Source organism: Geospiza fortis, unplaced genomic scaffold, assembly GCF_000277835.1.
Source record: "Geospiza fortis unplaced genomic scaffold, GeoFor_1.0 scaffold396, whole genome shotgun sequence".
NCBI lineage: Eukaryota > Metazoa > Chordata > Aves > Passeriformes > Thraupidae > Geospiza > Geospiza fortis.
In genome coordinates, this window is record NW_005054345.1 from 4,539,077 (window position 1) to 4,558,243 (window position 19,167).

A 19,167-nucleotide genomic window follows, 5' to 3' on the forward strand; every position below is an offset into this window, starting at 1 on the left:
AGGAATGAAACCTAACTTAAGCGACCTAAAACAATCCAGATGATGCTGTAAACACAGATACAAACAGACAAGGTAATACACTCCGTGAGGACGTTGTACCAAAGAATTTAGGCAGACTTTCATGGGGTAGGATTTCAAAATAATTGTGAATATTGAAGTGCTCGGCTTTAAAATTCTGTAGGCAAGGTTGTCCATCATTATAAAGTGATATTTCTCCTTCACAAATGGATCTGTGCTCATTTGCAAAGGAGAAATTTCAACCTTCTTTTTCCCTAAGTGACATCAGAATTTTGATTCTAACTTGAATTATCATTTTTGGCTAAAAATTGCAGGGGAGTCCAAAAGCATTTAAAACCTAAAGCCATTGAATCCATTTAATGCGCCTTTGGCACCTCTCTCTCTCTTTCTCTCTCAATCCTTTTTGAACATTCTGGTCCTCATTTTAATCAATCTCTTTTTATTAAGTTCTTTGGCTCATTTACTTGTACGTGCATTTGCTTTATTTTATTTGGAACATTTCTTTTGTAGTGTCTTGAAAAAGAGTTGTGACATTTCTTTTGGATGGCTTCTTAAGTATCTGGCAGTCACCTATGATACGATGTTGATGGGTACGGATAGATTAGCTCTGTTTTCCTGATGATCTGTCAGATGTCGAGTTCTGAGGAAACTGGATGTGTGTGTTGGTGATGCATATGCAGCAGTTTGATAAGTGGATAGAGGGGGAGCTTTCATTTTTCTTCTGTAAAAATCACTGTTTATTAAGCTGGATTTAGCCTTGTGAAGCGAGGTGCTCCGCTGGCAGGTAGTTAATCAGTGATCATGGTAACTCCGGCTGCAGCCAGGGGAGCCAGTACCCATTCAGAGCGTAGAAACTAAAGAGCACTTCATTAGGATGAGTGAATTTCCATCTGTGTTGTATTTTGTGTATACTGGAGCAATTAATACAGTAAACTGATGGATGGCAGTCAGTGTGATCGTATCTCGGCTGATGACAAAGTTTGCTCAGCACTAAATTGAACAGACTTGCTATGATTGGCAGGAGGGTAGCCGTCAACGTTTCAAGAAGCTTGAAATTAAGAATTCCCCAGGAATTTAAAGAAAAAAATAGAGCAGCCGATCAGCCTTTCTGTTGATACTGATTTCAGTGGATTTGCTGGAATAATTCACACAGAAGGATGAAAATTCCTTGAAAAATGCTTCCCATATATCAGCTTTTTTCCTTCAACAGCCAACTTGTTTTTCTGCATCATCTGTTTGTTCTGCATGTTGTCGAGTTCATGGTCCACCTGGTAATACCTGAGCTTCCATGATTCCTTTTCCTAGTGTGCCTTGGGAAGGAGGATCCAGACCATGTTTCACTCATAGCTTTTGTTATGAAATCTCCCTCAAGAGTCTAGTGGCAGAGAGCTACTGAGAATATTGGGGTAATTATCCAAAGGTCTTTGGAGATGAGTACGAGGTGGTCTACAAACGCAGCTAACGAGGGATGGAGTTGTTGTGTGAGATGTGTGCAGGTAGAATAATGTCAGTAATTAATCAAGTGAAATTGGATGGATTTTCAGGTGTAGATTTGGAGAGAAGGGGGATTGTTCACCTCTTGCTGTGACTCCGCTCACTCCATCAGAGTTAATCCTGACTTTTTTAGTAAGGCACGTGGCAGGTACATGGAAAAGAGGTTCTCAGATGCTTGTTTGTTCTGGGGAGGATTTGTGCATTCAATTCTCACGCATCATTTTCTGGTCCATTTAAATATATATCAGCCTCATACATGAACATTTGAAGACCTTTAGCTGTACTCAAGGAAGACTCTTATGTGGTGCGTTTCTAGTACTGGCAAACATAAGGAGGTAGAGGAATTAAACCCACCACAGTGCTCCAGTGCCCCTTAGAAGATGAGGAACACGAAGTTTTCCTGTGCACTCATTAAACTTGGGCTGGAGGTTTGCGAAGTGCAGAGTTTTGGAAAGTCTTTCTGCGGGACTTCAACATCCAATGGCTCCAGTAACCAGAGTCTCCCAAGGACAAGGATCCCATTTGCGCTTGCATTATGCATTTGAGCAGAAGGGTGTGATGCATGATGTGGAATGAACAAAATAATAACTCGTGTGTTTAGGGAAATGCCAAATTAATGAAAATTCAGAAAGCTCTAATGTTGAAAAAAAAGCACACAAATTCCTTGATAGAAATATAATGCTGCTAACAGTTTCAAGATTATTGTTGTCTGAATTTTCTGCTTATTGTGTACTGCAATTAAAATTCTTCTCGACTGAAAAACCGATGTCAAATTAATATTTCCTTTTGGAAAAAAATACGAAAGTACACATCTTGTTCCATTTAGCACCATCATGGTCTTTGATCAGGTTCCCTCTGTCCAGTGAATAAAACAGATTTATGTTAATGGGAGCAGGCTCAGACCATATATGTTTGGCATACATATAGAATCACATGAACACAAGTACAGTAAGTTAAAGTAGCACACCCACTCAGGCTTCCATCTGCGTTTTATGCCACAAATCCCTTTATTTTCTTCTTTTATTTAGTAATTAACTTCTCCATTTATTCTGTAGTTAAAAGCTGCCATAAGATGAAAATAGACTAAGTCTGATTTTCGTCTCTCTCACTCTAAATAACATTGAGAGGAGACTCAGACCTGGATTCTGAAAGCTGCGCTCCCTAAATGTGCCAGGTGTGACTGTGATTTGGACAAGAGTCCTATCCACAGAATAGTAAGGAACACTTTTAACCCCCACCTGGGTTACCCAGCCGTTGTGTTCTGGCTGTTCTTGTTTATTCCTTGCTCAGAGCAGATGGATGGAGAGAGGCAGGGAACGGGGAGGATCCTTGGCTCCATTCCCTATCCACCGGCCAGCGCAGCTGAGACGGGCTGGGGGAGATTCTAATTTGTTGCTGCCCTGCACCAGAGAGCAGAGAGAGGAGAGCAGGGACTCAGGGGTGTCCTCAGAGCTGGCACTGCCCCTTCCTCAGGGTGCTGTGAAGTGCTGAAATCTGCTGTTCAGTGCAGTGGCTCCCGGGACCGACGCTGAGCAAAGCTGTGCAAGGCAGCCCCGTCCTCCCGGGATGCATCCCCAGCTCTGCCCAAGCTACCTTCAGCCTTAACTTTTTAATTTCCTGCATCCCTGAGCAGCACAGGAGGGGCCCTGCGGACTGGAGGCCGCTAAATGTGTTAAAACTCATTAGGTTTGGAGCAGAAGACCCTTAAAACTAGCCAAGAGTCTCAAACGTGGGTGCCAGAAATTAAACACCTAATTCAATGTTTAGCCACCTACCTTTAGTTCCTTCCTCACAGTTAACATACACTGTGCCACCTCATAGGTGGCCTGATTTTCATAGGCACCAGGCACCTACAACTAACTCAAGTGTTGAGACTGCTCACCTAAGTGAGACTTGTAGAATTCAAAAGTTTTTCTGGGTGATTAAACAGGAGTCCCCTCGCTCCCAGCTCCCGAAAGGAGCTTCGATAGAATGACCAGCATTGTAACATATGGCTTAGCAAGGGGAGGAAAAAAAAGAAGAAAATGAGTATTAGAAATGGATGGACTAAAGAATACGCAGGATATATCAGGCACATTAACCAAACATATGGTGCTAAATGAGATTTTTTTTTAAATTGCAAAAAAATTGACATTCCTGGCAGTCTCAAGGATAATGTGACATGGCTGTGATAAATTTAGAAGAATGGGACATATTTTGGCTTGTTCTTGGAAACCTTTTTCTTGCATGCCGACTGTATTTCTTCTTTTATTAACCCATTCAAAGAATGTTTGAATTTTGCTGCTAGAGCACCATGCTAGCGCAACATAAAATGTGAATGATGCTAATTGCTTTGCACTGCCTAACTTTCTGTCATACCCTCCCCTCTTAAAGGACAAAACATGCTTTGGAAATGAGCTGGCAAGCTCATCTTCTTCTTTCTCCTGGTCAATATTAAGTGATGTAATTAAGCTCCTGTTTGCATATTCTTCTGAACTAGGAAGCAGCCATTTTTTTCTTGAGATCTGATGGATGTGATCACTCAAAATAAAATGTGTCATTACAAACCCCAAACAAAACAAAAACATGGTATAGTTGGACTGTTCCAAACCAATACATTTCAAAATACCCTGGAAAAAAAATAAATAAATGAACCAAACTTGTGATAATAATGGCAATCAGAACGATAACAAACAAATAGAGCAAAAGAAGTAGCAACCAATTATCAGCGCTTCAGTTTGTTTTTCTACTCAATTTCCCTGCACAGGGTTACATTAAAATCTCTATTTTCACATGAAAGCCTCTGCCTCAACCTTAGAAAACCCATCCCCATATGAACATGACACTGCTCAGCATTGCCACACTCAAGGTCATTCAGCAGCTTCTTTGTAGCTCCTCAAGTTCCAGTGTTTGGACACAATCACACGAACTTGCTGCAGCTTTTAACCATTTTCCACTCCCTCTGCCCCTTCTCCCTGCTGTGGTTTAGAGATGAGTCCTGCAGGGTTTTTTTTAAAACACAGGGGTAAAAGAAAAGCTGTTTCATTTTTTTTAGAAGCTTTATTGTCTTTGCCCTGAAGAGGGTTTGTAGCCAGGGAAAACAGGGAGTTCCTGAGCCACAGAGTTGAGATCTCATCCCTCTCCTGACCTCAATCAGCTGCCCAGGGCTCAGGTAACTCATGTCCCACCTGGGTCCCTGCTCTTGGAGCAGCTCCCATGCTGGAAAATTTTAGTGACCTCCCCTGTGCATAAAAGTCTCTTGGAGCGTCCACAATATTTTGTGCTTAGCGCTGGGGTTGACACTCCTCTGGTGTTTCCATCCCCAGTTCTTCCATCATAGGGAAATCTGGGTCAGCAGCACCATTAATTCCTTTGAGTGTCCTTGCCCTGAATGTGGACATGCCATGACTAAGTTACATCCCACTGGAGCAGAAATTCAGCAGGCTGCTCTGGAATATTTCATTGAAACACCTCAGTTCAATCTCCTTTTCTCTCTTCCCCTGAAACTGAACTAATCTTTGTTTTTGTTCCTACTCCAAAGTCCCTAAGACCACATGAAAAAAAAAAAAACAAACTAAAAAACAACAAAACAACAAAAAAAATCACCCCAATAAAAAAAAACCAAAAAACCACCCCAACCCAATATTTTTCTTGCACCATAGTCAGTTCTAAGCTTTGATTTTTCAAATGTTAAGTCTGTAACCTTTCCTAAAAGCCGCCATAACAGCAAACCCTGTAGCAAGTTTTGAGGCAAAAAGCTGCAAGTACAACACTGGAACTCAAACCATTCCCTCACTTTGTTTAACTTACAGAAATATAAACTCCAAAGCCTCACTGAAACCATTAAGGCCCAGCAGTGCAGAGCATAAAGTACAAGAAGGCTCCTGCATATTGCAATCAACATCCCAGGGACTATAAAACTAGTCTTATTAAATATAAAGTTAATAATATAGCCCAGAGATAATCTTGTCCAGGCCTCTCTCTTTACTTTTTTAACAATTAAGTACTATAAAACACAGAGTTGGAAATAAAATTAAATTACTTTGCTGGTGGAAGTTCAGCTTGCACATTACCTGATATTTTGCTTTTCCACCTGAAATCTCCACCTTTGTTTTGCTATATCCTTATGGATATGCAGAATGCCTGATGGGCTGTGTATACTGGAAATCTGGAGTTTTCTGGATACATGCTGATAATCAGAATACCCAAATGCATCTGTAACTGCAAAAATATAGGCTAGAACAGACAAACATGCATACTTTTCATTTATATACTGTAAAATTATTCCATCCAAGCATCTACCATACACAGAAAAGGCTTGGGCTTTAAAAGCCCGTGGCAATGTATTCATTCCAATAATTTTTTTGATACCACAGCTATGTTATGGCATCAACAGGAGTTATTTTCACCCTGTGTACCAAACCGGTCAGATGAGTACCACACCATTTCTGCCTGTCCATGGCAGAGGTTTCACCCAGTGACAACTTAACTCTGATTTTCACTGGAAGCCTTTGATGCAGTTCAAGGGCATTGTAACAACTCCAGAATAATTCCAGTGCAGCTTCTAACATCAAGACATAAATACCATTCACCCTTTAAGAAAAAAAAAAATTGCAAGTGAAAGAGAACCACATAAATGTATAACTTTCAAATACCTTTGAAGTCAAGAGAGTGAGAGGAGGAAGAGTTTGAACTCAGAGAACTCCATTCTCTGGTTGTGCCTTGAGTCGTGCGGCACATTTAAAAGATCCATTTGCAATAATCTACTAAAACCAAGGAGTGAAAGACAGAACTCATAAAAAACCTGTAAAAATCCAAATGCTCCAGCTATTACAGATTTCTAAAAATAAAACAGAGTAGGTTTCAGTAGCAATAATAAGCTGCATCTTGTCTGTATTTCAGCTTTATAAGAAAAATATGGCTGCCTTTTAGTACTCATGGCTCAGAGCAAACCATGGCTGCTTCTGCCTCGACAAAAACAAAACCCCACAAATAAAAGTGAGCTTTCAGCTTGCTGTTGTGTTGTGTTTCATTTGTCCTTTAAGTGTGTCTAGCTGCTTCTGCACCCCCTTTCACAATGCATAGGCTGTCGTTCCATGACCTAGCATTATTAAATTGCACTTATCAATCATTCTTGCCAGGAATGCCATCGCCAACTACATTAAAGAAGTCAGAGAAGTCTGGTTTCAGCAGTCCCTCGCCTTCGCAGACCTCCTCCCTTGGAACGGCTTTCACACAGCACCATCGACCTGTCATTACAGGACCCAGAGGTGAGGCCTTTCCCGAGAGCCCCCAGCCCTGGAGGGCAGCCAGGGCGCCGTGGCCGTGCCAGCGCCGCTCCAGGAAAGCCATCGCCGCCTGGGACCGCCCGCGAGGGGCTGCTCCACGCCCAGCAGGGCTTAGGGCTCCAGAGGCTGCTTCTCTTAGGCTGGGCCGCTTTTGGGAGAGCTCCTGACGACCACCCCAGGTGGAAACGCTGGTTTCTGGGGCCTTGGGGTTTTGTTGGAAGAGGGTGTGGGGAAAAGGGACAGGATGTGTCTTCTGCTCGTGGCCATCCATCACGTTGACTCGGTCCGACTGCTCGAGACAGGGACCCATCCATCACTTCTGACCCACGCCTGTCTTCCAGCTCTGTGGACTTCCTTCTGCCAGTCATTTATTCTTGTGCTGCTGGTGTCAGTGTGCCTTGTTAGGGGACTCCTTTGAAGTTGGTTCCTGCAACACTTTGGCTGGTTTCCTTCTCAGTACTCTTCTGACTGACTTTCCAAGTAAAAGAGATGTCCTCTGGGTCTAGATGTGTTTATACATTTTTGTTAGAAAGATGCATTTGCATTTAGCCTAGAAAACTAAATGCAATACGGAGTTCACGTTTGAAAAGGAACTCACTTGGGCACAGAAGAGACACAAATGAATGAATCCTCTTACAAACCTCTTTGGAAGATATAAAAATAGGAGTGAATGGTTGTGACACGTTTCTTTCTGCTATGAAATTTTGTCTCATTTAGAGAAGATTATTAAGGAATTGGTCGAATAGTGAAGCATAAAAATGCATATTAGCAATTCATCCTAGAAATTATCTGGAAATGTCTGTTTGGCATCAGCGTGGTTTTATTGAGGGCAGCATAAACCAGGAGGAGCCTCTTTGTCTGCACATCCAGGTGATGTGGTGGGAAATGGTGGAGTTGCACGAAGTTGAAGCAAGGTCAGACTTGCACTTCAGGAGGTTTTGTGCTTTGTTAAATCTGCTTATTGTAGTTTGATTTGTTGTGGTTAATCCATAAAAATTATTCATTACCCTTAGACATGCACCTAGATCCTCAGAAGAAATTTAGGCATCTAAGCTCTACAGAGATTTCCCTTGAAATTTGGATCCGATCTGTCTGGCAAATATGTCCTCTTTTAAAAGCCTTGATAATTGGTGATACAAGTATGACTAATATGAAGCTTCCATTAACATTCTATTCAGTGCACATCAGCTGACTCCCAATTCCTGTCTTTTAGAAGTTCAGCCTTTTAGATTTCAGTTGTTGATTGATTAGTTAATAGGCCTTTCTTTATTTAGCTGTGTTTTACCTCACACTAATTTTTTAAGATCATTGACTGCCTTTGTCTGCCCCTGTTTAGACCCTCTGTGCTTTGGATTCTTGTGTGGTTGAGAGAGGAAATGTCTCAGTGGTGAGGCCTTGTTTAAATCTCATCTACAGTCTGTTTTCACAAGACTTTTTCTGTGCACTGAGGGATTTCTACTGGCTACGTGAGAAGAACATTCAGTGGGAGCCAGAAAAGCAAATAGAATCATTACAGTCCCACATTTTGTTTGTTTGGAAGGAGATGTTCTTTACTAACTCCACAAAGAAGCAGCACAGCTTTTAAATCGTCATGGTTCCTAAAAAGTTAACCAAAACTGTTCTTCTGCAATATCATTTAGAATCATCTACTATTTTATGCTCGTTCACAAACAAAGTCTCACTGACTTTCAGAAAAAAAGAAATCCCTCTGAATCCACCCATGGTTTCTTTAAGTGCCATCATCCTGAAAAAATCTTGTCCCAGACTTCATCCTTTGTTCTTTTGGGACATTCCTCCTCAGTATTCTTCTTGCACAGCACACTGGCTGTGTTGATTTCCCTGCTGCAACAATCATTCTGTTAGTAAAGGGTGATACACTGAGATGGATTATTTTCTGCAAATCCAGCTTTGTTCTTTATCCCATCGCCTCCGGCGTACTTCAGGGACAGTAAGCAGAAGAGAGAAGCTTTTCAGGTATCAGAAGTGGCAACATAAAGAGTATAATGCTGTCGTATAAGAGGATATAACTGAGAGATTCACTTCCACCAGTAGTGACTGGGAGTTGTGCCTCTGCAGGGATGATGGTGCAGCACACACAGGCTAAATTCCCTCTGCACACTAAGGTGCATTATGTAAATGGTCAGTGGCAGGTCGTTCTGAGGGGTCTTTGGAAAACAAAGAGCAGGATTTAATCTCCATTCTGCAGAGGGGTTTCGGAGGAGGGGGAGTTGTGAGTAAGTAGGTCACCACCAGAGTAAACTCCTCAGCCAACACGACGATCACAAGGAGGTTCCATCTCCTTCTCGTGTTCGTATGTGCAAGTTTATCACTTGGATGTGTGTATGAGATGCATTTGTAAAGCATGATCAAAATAGACAGCAGAGAAGAAGCTGTAGACTATTCATGGCAGGTGTTGGCATTGACAACCAGCGATTTATAACTTCTCGGGAATATTCCCGAATCTTTCACACGCTTCCAAGCATCCCTTGGAACACACTGCACATCTGATGCTGGGGTGTCCCAGGATACTGAATGCCCTTCCCTGTGGTCCCCGCAATGAGTCATTCTGGAAACAAAACTTCCTTGGAGGAGGAGTAAGATCCTTGAGAGGATTTCCTCGCTCTGAGGTGCTCCACCCAAAGAAACAGTTGGAAAACCTCTGCTCTCGTGGAATTGCCTGGATGTGCTGTGCTGTGGAAGGAAGGCTGTGCCCTCGTTCCTGTGAGCTCTGGTGCTGCTGCCAGTGCCCAGCCCAGCTGGGCAGTAGCCAGGAGAGAGGATCCGAGCTGGCTGACCAGCAGACCAGATGTGCAGCGAGTGCTGGCGCAGGGATGCCAATGCTTCAGTGACTCCTCAGTACTTCCAACAGATGGTGGCAAGATCCAAGTTTCTTTGGTGATAAGCTAGCAAAGTGATTCATGGAGCCTCACTTGATGATGGCAGTTTTTTGGGCATGACTCTATGAATGCACCATATGTCTTCTCTGGACCAGCGTGGTTAGGATTCAGTGTCTGGCAGATGGTAAATTGATCACCTATAGGGTGGCTTCAGCATCACTATCAGCTTTAGAATTTATTTCAAAGCCTTGAAAATTCAGGCAGCCAGATCTCTCTCCTACTCAGGCATACTTCTGTTACCTGCAAATGAGATTATTTGGTGGTCAGCATAGCTCACCACAGCACTCCAGCCCTGCAAAGCCATCGTGGATTGCTGGCATCTCACAAAGCTTCCCAGAGCACTTGAACTCTTCACCAGGCAGTGAAGGATTTAAATACTATGGGTGACAGCAGTATTTACATAAATGGTTTCAGGCTTCCATGTATTGCTCCTTACACTCTGGTGACTTTATAACTGGAGCTGGCTGAAACGTTAAATTGACCACGATCTTGTAAAGCCAGGATGTACAGCAGCCTGTGCTGCAGAGCATTCAGGAATTCCCATGGAGTATGACAGTGTGGATCCTGCAAGCCAAAAAAGCAAGGAAGAAAAGGAAAGGAAAGGAAAAAAAAAGTAACAATGAGATGGTGCGTTAGGAAGATAAATGAAGGAGAAACACAATTACGAGAAGCAAGAAATACAGCACGAAGGCAAGAACCCAAGGAAGGGAGTGTGTGAGAAGAAGGGATGAAAGTCAACTAGTGGACTGGTTTCCATTAGATTAATTTCCTCCATAATTACCATTGCCACTTAGACTTTCATCAGGACAAGGCCTGCCAGGGAAACACTGCAGCACAGTACTCTCTGTCCATGCCAAAGTGGCAAAACCTTTATGTCACATATCTGTAAAGATACTGTGTCCTTCTCTATCAGCATCCTCCGCTGGGTCACCAAAGTCCTGGTGCCTGCTCGCTGTCCTGTCAGCCAGCTCTGAGGGAATCAAAGTGAAGGCTCCTGGTGCACACTGTACGAAGACATTTTGTGATGTCCCATCCTGTAAGAGTCTCTGTGGCTGCTTCTTGGTGCTGTCAGCCGTGTCACCTTCTACTTCCCTCTGGATTTTGACAAAAACAAACCAGAGCAGCTTGACACAGAGGGTGATGTCAGAGAGCCAGGAGAGTCACACCACAAGGGTGAGGAAGCCACGAGCAGCATAGTGCTGACCATCAGACAAGTCCCCATGATCCAGTTTACAATGTCAGGACGGCTGACTGAGCAGGGAAAGATTTTGATTTTCTGCACTCACTTTGGAGCAACCTGGTGCTGAAGGAAAAGCAGTCTCCCAACAGATGGCCTCAAGGTCGGGCTTTAGCCACGCCACAGTCCCCAAACTGCTGCAGCCCGGGCAGGGAGGGCAGAGAGGGAGACCTGCAAAGGGTTAAAGCTCCAGCTAAACAAAAGTCAGCGACCGTGTAATTAAAACTCTACCTTTGTTGTATTGTCAAGAGTTAGCCTGTGACATAGGAAATATTTAAAGGAGCAGGCTGTTCAGCTAATTTGTGTGTGAGTGAACTGCTTAGACAGTCCTATCCTAAATTAACTGTAAGGCCACCCACCGAGCTCGCCTCATAAAGGGCCACGATTGCTCAGCTCCGTTCTGTATAACCCTTCAATAATTACTAGATAAATGCATAACTAAAACCTCTATTACACTAATAATTTGTACCGAGATAGATGTGTGGGACACCATGCTGGGTTAATTTGTCATCCCTGCAGCAAACTTCTAAAGAGGGCTCTTTTGCAGAGGAGTTGTGTTAATATGTTGCTCCAGTGAGGACATGTTAGAGCAACAAGATGACTTGGTCGCTTAATCTCCTAAAGAGGCAAAATGCCTGGAGGGGAAGTGCCAGAAAGAAGAAAGGGGGGTGATTAACACAGTGGACCCAGATTTAAACTCATCCTGACAAAAGGAGCTGATCTAACTGAGCAAAAGAATGGGGGAAAAAAAAGGGGGAGTGTTAAAAATACTAATAGGATTTCATGCATCCCTAAAAAAATAATATAAAAATAAAGTGCTGCAGGAACAAAGTATTTTGCCCATGCTTTTCCTGATGCTGTGTTTGGTTCCTTTGCTCTCTTTGATGTATCCATGGAGTTAAACTATATGCTTTAAACAGTGCAGTGAACTATAATATTTTTATCTCTGCTTTATGCTAAATTCTTCTAGCTTCAGACACACACAAAAAGCACATTATTGCTTTAAATATGGAACCCATGTTTAAGCATCAGAGCTCTGGATTTTCAACCTCCTCTATTGACAGAACCATAAATCATGTTAAAGTTAAGTGAATTACTGTAGCGTGGAACTATAGCTTTAACAATGTTTATGTAGTATCAGCTTACCATCTACAGAATGAAAGGGAGGAAAAACACTGATATTAGAAATGGGAATGTGGAGTCCTATTAACTTAACAGCAATATATCACTCCAAAGTCACAGATTCCATTACCATGCCCTTTTTAGTATCAAAGCAGAATTATATCATCACACACATAAAGGTTGTAGTTTTAAAGAGAATTTACATTTCTATTGTAAACTTATCAACTGCATTTCATTATAAGAAAGACATGATATATTCTCCTGGCAGTAGTTTTTATCTTATGATGAGAATATATGAGAATGCATCGTGTGTATTAAAAGTAATAATAATAATATGCAGAAGTTGACAGCATTTGATGCGAGGCAGGAGTTCTACAAATATGGTAAATTAGGGTCTTTTTGACCTCTAGCTGTAGCCTTGGAAGGAAGGAGTGCTTTCTATAGGTCTGATTTTTATTTCTGTCCCAATGTAATCAATTCTATAGTATTCTGCTCTCCCAAAGGCAGCAGAATTCTGACATGTTTTAAAACATTCTGCTCAAAAATAGCTAACTTAACTGGCCCCCTGCCCGTGCCAGAATCTGGAACCAGTGCTCAGTTCAGCTCCACAGGTTTTCAAAAGCAGCCTGTAATACTCAGCAGCCCAGAGTACACCAATAAACCCTGAGCTCAAACACAGCCCTCAGCATATTTTCCTTTTGCTGGGAGCTCCGTGGGCCTTGGCAAAATGTCCTCCTGCCTCCCACTTGCTACTGCAGAACTTCTTGCAGGAACAGTGTTCCTGAACAGAGGGTCCAGGTGCCTCGTGCCACTGAGGGCAGCAGAAAAGGGCTGAGCGCCAGCCCTGAGCTGGAGATACCGTGGCTCTGTTCTTTTCAGCAGTGCTCAGCTGGCCAGCTGCACTTGACTTCTGGCGCTGAGAGATGGACAGCCTGAAATTCAGCCCATTTTTTTTGACGTTCATGGACAGGAACAGATCCTCCACCCACCCTATCCTAGAGTGTCTCACTACCTCTCACATTGGTCAGCTGTTTCTGTTATATTTTAAATCTTTCATCTATGCTTGTCTACAGAATGTGGGAGTGAGGGATACCTAAATTTTTCCAATGCTCAGAGGGTAAAGCCCATTTTTGTTCTCCAGCTCCATGATTTCCCAGCCTTGACACTGCAGATGGGATCAGTTTGCTTTTAGCTCATCCTTGGACCTGACAAACATGTTACTAAACATCCCCTTTGCACCATTATGGGACTTCACAAATACCTGAGTTTTCCAGGGATGTGAATTCCCTTCCAAGGGCTCATCCTAGGACTGGTCAGTCCTACCCTCAGCAGCTCAGTATTTAAGCATTTGCTCAGGTTTTGCCAACCTGAGCAAGCAAGTCCTCTACTTTTATCACCCTAAAGTCTGTTCCTAATGGGCAGTAAGAAAAATGGGGACTTCCAGAAACCTCTGAAAGTGTTACAGGGAAGCAGCTCCCACTGAAATTCAAAAGCAGTTAATGAATTCTCTCAGGACCTCTGCAAATCCCAGCCCAAGTTTCTTAATTATTTTTTTTTCTTGTTTGGGTAACTGCTTTCATCACCAAAATCTGTGGGCTTAAAGCTATTGTTTTAGGCTTCCATTCTTTACCTCTTGTATTGTATAATACACAGAAGTGTAAGTTCCTTTCAACAAATTTGGATTATTGCCAGATCTCCTTATTAAAAAGTCACTCTTCATATTTCCGATAAACACAGCTGTTTCATGGTGTTTGAAAGCATTTCACATCAGCCAGCATGGTGGCTTAGCCAATTAGTCCTCTAATATGGTCAATTTTGAGAATAAGTACCTTTGGGGTACAAAGGGTGGGATCCATCTCGCATAATTTGAACTGGCATCACTGGAATGGCAGCAGAAAGTTTGCAGCACACAGGGAGTTAAAGCAACTTAGAAGCCTGACGTGGAAGTTGCTAGCAGAACAAACTGTTCTCTAACATTTCCAGGGAAATGACTTTTCAGAAAATACTTTCTTAATTGTAATGAAGCCAATTATAATGGCCTCAAAAACAAGCGGATAAAAAACGATCCCGTTTCATTATGGTTCTAGTGTTACTATTTCTAGGAAGGCTGATCAATGTTTAATGAAGTATTAGTAAACTTCATTATCACTTTATAGAGGAGGTATCGGAGCACTGTGCCCTGATCCAGCTGATGGGCCAGCCCTTGTGCTGGATCTGTGAAGGAGCTGTGGTTGTGATTCCCAGCCCTTCTCCCTGGGGTGATAACACCTTTTCCTGAGCAGCACCAAACCGCCCTTTCAAAGACTTCAAACGACTTCGGGAAGAAAGGAATTCCATCCAGTGGTGTGGACTTGAGGGGCTGGCAGGGCTTTTTTTTGGAAGAGGAGATGGAAGGTGGATGGATCAATATGTGGCCCCATATGTTGGGCTGTGCTGCTGGAAAACCTGTGTGAGCACTGTAGGTGTCCCTTCACCATGTCAGCAGGCACTCCCCGGGAGCAAGGATCCCAGGGCTCTTTATTAGGAACCACTCCTTTGTTCCAGGATCCTAAATATCTGAAGAAAACTATGACCTGTTTCAAATTAACTGATCCTTTATTGTCTCATCACTCCCTCTGACAGAATTCACAATTTTGGCTCTTCTTCAGAGCCTGGGCCACGTGCAGCGCTCACCTAATCAATGGGTGCAGCTTATTGTATTGGTTACTTACTTGGTTATTGGCCACTACAAATCAAGAAGGGGAAAGGCAAGACAGAGCTGCATAATCAGAATTCAGCATTCTGAAAAATCCTGTGACTTCTGTGCTGCACAGCACCCCGAGCTCATAAAACACTGAGGAATCCAGCGTAGCACGCAACAGCTGTACTGCATAATTACTTGGCCCAATAGCAGCAGTTTTAAAATACTGGTATATCTGTTGCAGGCCACCATACATTACCATCTCATTTTCAATAAAAAGTCTGGGATGTTTCAGACCGGCTTCAATGGAATTGGAATCATGTGTGCTTTGAAATATTTATGCTTGCCTTGAGATGGAAGGATAACTCCTGCCTCCAGCCCCTACACAAAATAACAGATTTCATAACACCAGAGACTCCAACTCCTCCATACCTACAGCAGGTAGAAATGAAGTTCTGATCTTGAGTACACATCTTTTCATAGATTGTAGAAGTCATATTTTATGTCATTTACTGAGGTCAATAATAAAACATAAATGTCACAGGCTGAAAGACGCCAGGAGAAATATGGTTTGGCAGGATGGAGCTGCTTAGGGATACATAAATAATAAGTCAATAAGTAAATAAATAATAGACAAAGACCTATTTTATCTTCCATTTGAAGATCTCAAAGAATTTACAATCTCCGATTGAGACTTGTAATATCCCGTCAGAGGTAATAAGAGCCTCTTCTCTTACACAGGGTAATTTCCATCACTGTAGGTGTGGGTTTAGGAATTAAAGACTTTATCATTTTTATTAAGTCTGAAAATCATGACTGAAAGGGCCCTTGGCCTTTTTAGAGGCAAACAGGGATAATAATGACCTGCTTCATTACCCCTTGTGCTTTCACTGATTAAAAATGCTTGTGAGGGCCCCTATATTTGGAAGCACCGTTGTGTTCTGCACTCAGAACTTGTTGGAGTGGCCAGTTTTGCACTCTCCAGAGTTGCTGACCACAACACAACCATCAGAGTAATGGTCTGTGTCTGGGCCAGCAGATTTTAGACTTTAACATTTAATTCCCTCTCTCTAGCATCAGGCAGGCACATTTGTAATGTTGATCAGTTTAATAGTGGTGGTTTTTCTCCTCTTATCAAAGAGCCCTTTCTTTTGGCACTTGAGAAATTTGCTGTTTCCTAGTCAGAGACTGCACAAACAAACCTTTGGAGATCCTTATTGCACTCGTCACTCCTTATGCTGAGGAGAAAATGACCCCTCCACGTCAGTGTATGGCACAGGCTGAGGAATGATGCCAATTTTCTTGTTTCCCTCCCCCAGCCTTTCCCTGATCAGCAGGAAGCCCTTGGGGATGGGCTGAGGAGCTGGCCAAGGCTCCAAAGAGGAGCCACATTCTCCTTGCAGCACTTTGCTGTGCTGAATTATTGTTGGTCATTTCTGCATTTCTTTGCTTCTCTCTATCTTTGGGCAGGTCACTGACACACTCTCCACTTTCTTTTCTACCCTGACATACTGAGGAGGTCAGGACAGCAGAGAAAGGCTTGCTCCTTACCTGCCACTGAGTATTTCTTTCATCTTTCTTACAGTAAATCAAATTATTAAATGAAGAGCCATACTTTGGAAAAGCTAAGTACAATGTTGTCTCAGGCCTAGCTTTGAATTCTCACATGTTCCCTGGATACAATTCTTTATTCCTTCTTGTCTGAGATGCATTTCAATCTCCTTTTCACCCAGCAAACAAACAGAAATGAGTTTGTTCATAAAGGACAGTGCAATTGCATAACAATTTCAAATAGTCCTAAAAGAGTTGATACTAAAAGGAAATTCTCTTTTTATGTTTCAGAAATTCCAATTTATTCCATACTTAATTAGATGTTTGTCACATAAATGTCCATTTCTCACTTTTATCTTCATCCTTCATATTCCATCTGGCACACAAGGAAAGGGGGAACTACAAAAGCAGATACAAAGAAAGGGAGGAAGACAGAAATAATGTAGGCTAATAAAAAAATTTTTGTAGTCATCAAAATGCTGTCTGGGATCTACCTGAGTGAAGGTGTGTGGGTAAAATGGAGGTGTCAACCTCAGAGCAGCACCAGCCAAATGCAGGGGATTATTTTGGGGTGAGGTGGCTCCTTGGACACTGTTGAGTTCTCTGTGCATTGTAATAATTGTCTCCATGGTGGTCACTCACAGTTACAGAAGGGAATCCCGCTTTATCCCCACCTTTGATGTTTCTCTTTTTATTGGGGATATTTTCAACAGAATTAAAGGGAGCAGAATCGTGGGGTTAAGGTGGACACAGGGGGGGCTTTTAATGGCAAGGACAAGGGTTTCACACCCATCCCATACCAGCACCCCTGGCATGAGTGCAGCTCTCTTTGGTGGTGGTGTGAGAGCAATAATTCCTGTCCTGTGGTGGAAAGGGATGTGTATAGAAGGGCTGCCCAATGAATGTTTACAGGAAAAGGCAGTAGTTTCCTTGCTGCTGTTTCTGAGTTCATGTTTTATCCACATCCTCAGGCTCTTGAGTTTGCTAATGGTTTAATAATGCTAAAGAAAAAAAAAAGTTATTAATAAAGTGTCATATTATTAAACTGGCAATGAACAAGAGTAAGAAGCAGATTTTAGCTTTTATTTAACTGAAGGTTTTTCATAACATTCATCATGAAATGAATGTTTGCTCATTTGTGTTTGATTTTAGTTAACTTTCCTGCATTTCTCCAATTTTTCCAAATGTGCCAAAGGCTTTTTTGATTTTTTTCCCTCTCTTGTATATTTAAATTATTTCCAAGCCAACACCTGAGTTTCTGTAGGGTTTCCCCTCCCTTGCATAGCCTTTATCTGATTGGTCATATGCAGTGTACGAGCACAATCCCTGCACATGGACACCCCCTGAAAGACTCCTAGGGAGCAACAAAAGACTGTTTGGTGAGAAATAAACAATGATTTACAGATGAGCTTGTGTGCAACCAGATTAATTGGTCATTCTGAAGGAAGAGTGAATCCTCATTTTAAAGGGAGAATTCATGGCACTGTAAGTGGCAGCAGTTGCTGCCTCGTGGTGACAGCTAACAATGGGAAGCTCTGTTGAGTAACAAGAGTCAAACCCAATATATTTTGAAGGCCAAGGAACCGGGCAAAGGTGTCACATAATGCAGGAGAGCAAAAGGCTCTGGAGCTGCACTTGTAGTTCTGCTGAAATCAGCTGAGGGTAAAATCGGTCATTGCCAATGGGCGGGTGTACATCACACCTCTGCACCTTCTCTGGAGTGCATTTTCCAGCTGGCTTGTTGGCCCATAAATTCACCAAATTAAACTTCATCCCTGAGAGCGAGCTGGGGGCTTGCTGAAGATCTGAGCCCAACGTTATTCAGGAGAAATGTAAATGTAATTTTCCAAACGATCTCGCCACTTTGTGCATGTTCATTAAACGAAAACACGTTACTTAAAATAAATGTTCCTGAAGTGAGATGGGAAAAAAAACCCCAACAACAAGAAGTGTTAGACCGTTTTTAAATTATCGACTGTTTATACTACAATGTAAAATGGATTCGTATGTGCAAATCCAAGTTACATGAAATGTCAGTTAAATCAACCCTAATCTCCCAAATACATTTTTTATTGCCTGATTGATGAGGGCTGCTCTTAAGGTGATGAATAGTTTTCAATCTCACAAAGGACTGTTGATTCCTTTCTACGTGTCCACTAAAAACACAGAAAATCCTTCAAAATGTCTGGCTCCGTTTGCTTCCAGGACCTAAATGAAGTGAGTGTAGGACACAATGTGGTCTAATATATTAATTGATGTATAAACAATACTGTACATTTAAAAACAAACCAACCGCAAAGAAAAAAAAAAGCTGCTTAAAACTACAACAGATTTAAACTGTTTTATTTTCCAGAGGCCAAGCTCTATATAACGTCTTTGTTTTCTTTCCTATAGCAAGTCCACATGCAACACCATCGACTCTTCATTTTCCAACATCACCCATTATTCAACAGCCTGGGCCATACTTCTCACACCCAGCAATCCGCTATCATCCTCAGGAGACTCTGAAAGAGTTTGTCCAACTTGTCTGCCCCGACGCTGGTCAGCAGGCTGGACAGGTGGGGTTCCTAAATGTAAGGAAGCCGTTTTTCTTTCTTCAGAAGTGTTTGTCCTTTGTAAAAATTAACCAGGGGGTTATGGATGGGGTTATTGTAACAGCATGTTGCCTGAAGGAGCGCACCTTCAGGAGTTGCTGGAAGGGAGAACAAAAAAAAAAATATATATATATATATATATAAAATAATATTTCTGTGCTCCAAAAGCATTTAAAAAAATAACCAAAAAAAAATACAAGAGACCTCCCCAAAAAACCACTCGACCACATTGTGGTGGAAGCAGCTTAAAGTGTCAGAGAAGCTGGTGCTTCAGTGACCTGCTGGGTCCCCCCACAAACAACTTTGC

The 19,167-nt window shown here is 42.3% G+C and overlaps 1 protein-coding gene across 9 annotated transcripts in view; it reads left to right on the forward strand.

The window, feature by feature from the left end:
* NFIA (nuclear factor I A) overlaps positions 1 to 19,167 on the forward strand; it is a 348,500-nt gene that overhangs the window by 289,282 nt on the left and 40,051 nt on the right. For 6 of the 9 annotated variants that reach the window (XM_031058563.1, XM_005422969.2, XM_031058564.1 and 3 more), the window contains 2 exons: positions 6,633 to 6,761; positions 18,661 to 18,839. In XM_031058563.1, the coding sequence (XP_030914423.1) occupies positions 6,633 to 6,761; positions 18,661 to 18,839 (308 nt within the window). The remainder of the gene's footprint in view (positions 1 to 6,632; positions 6,762 to 18,660; positions 18,840 to 19,167) is intronic. The other 3 variants (XM_031058562.1, XM_005422970.2, XM_031058565.1) reach the window with 3 other exon arrangements.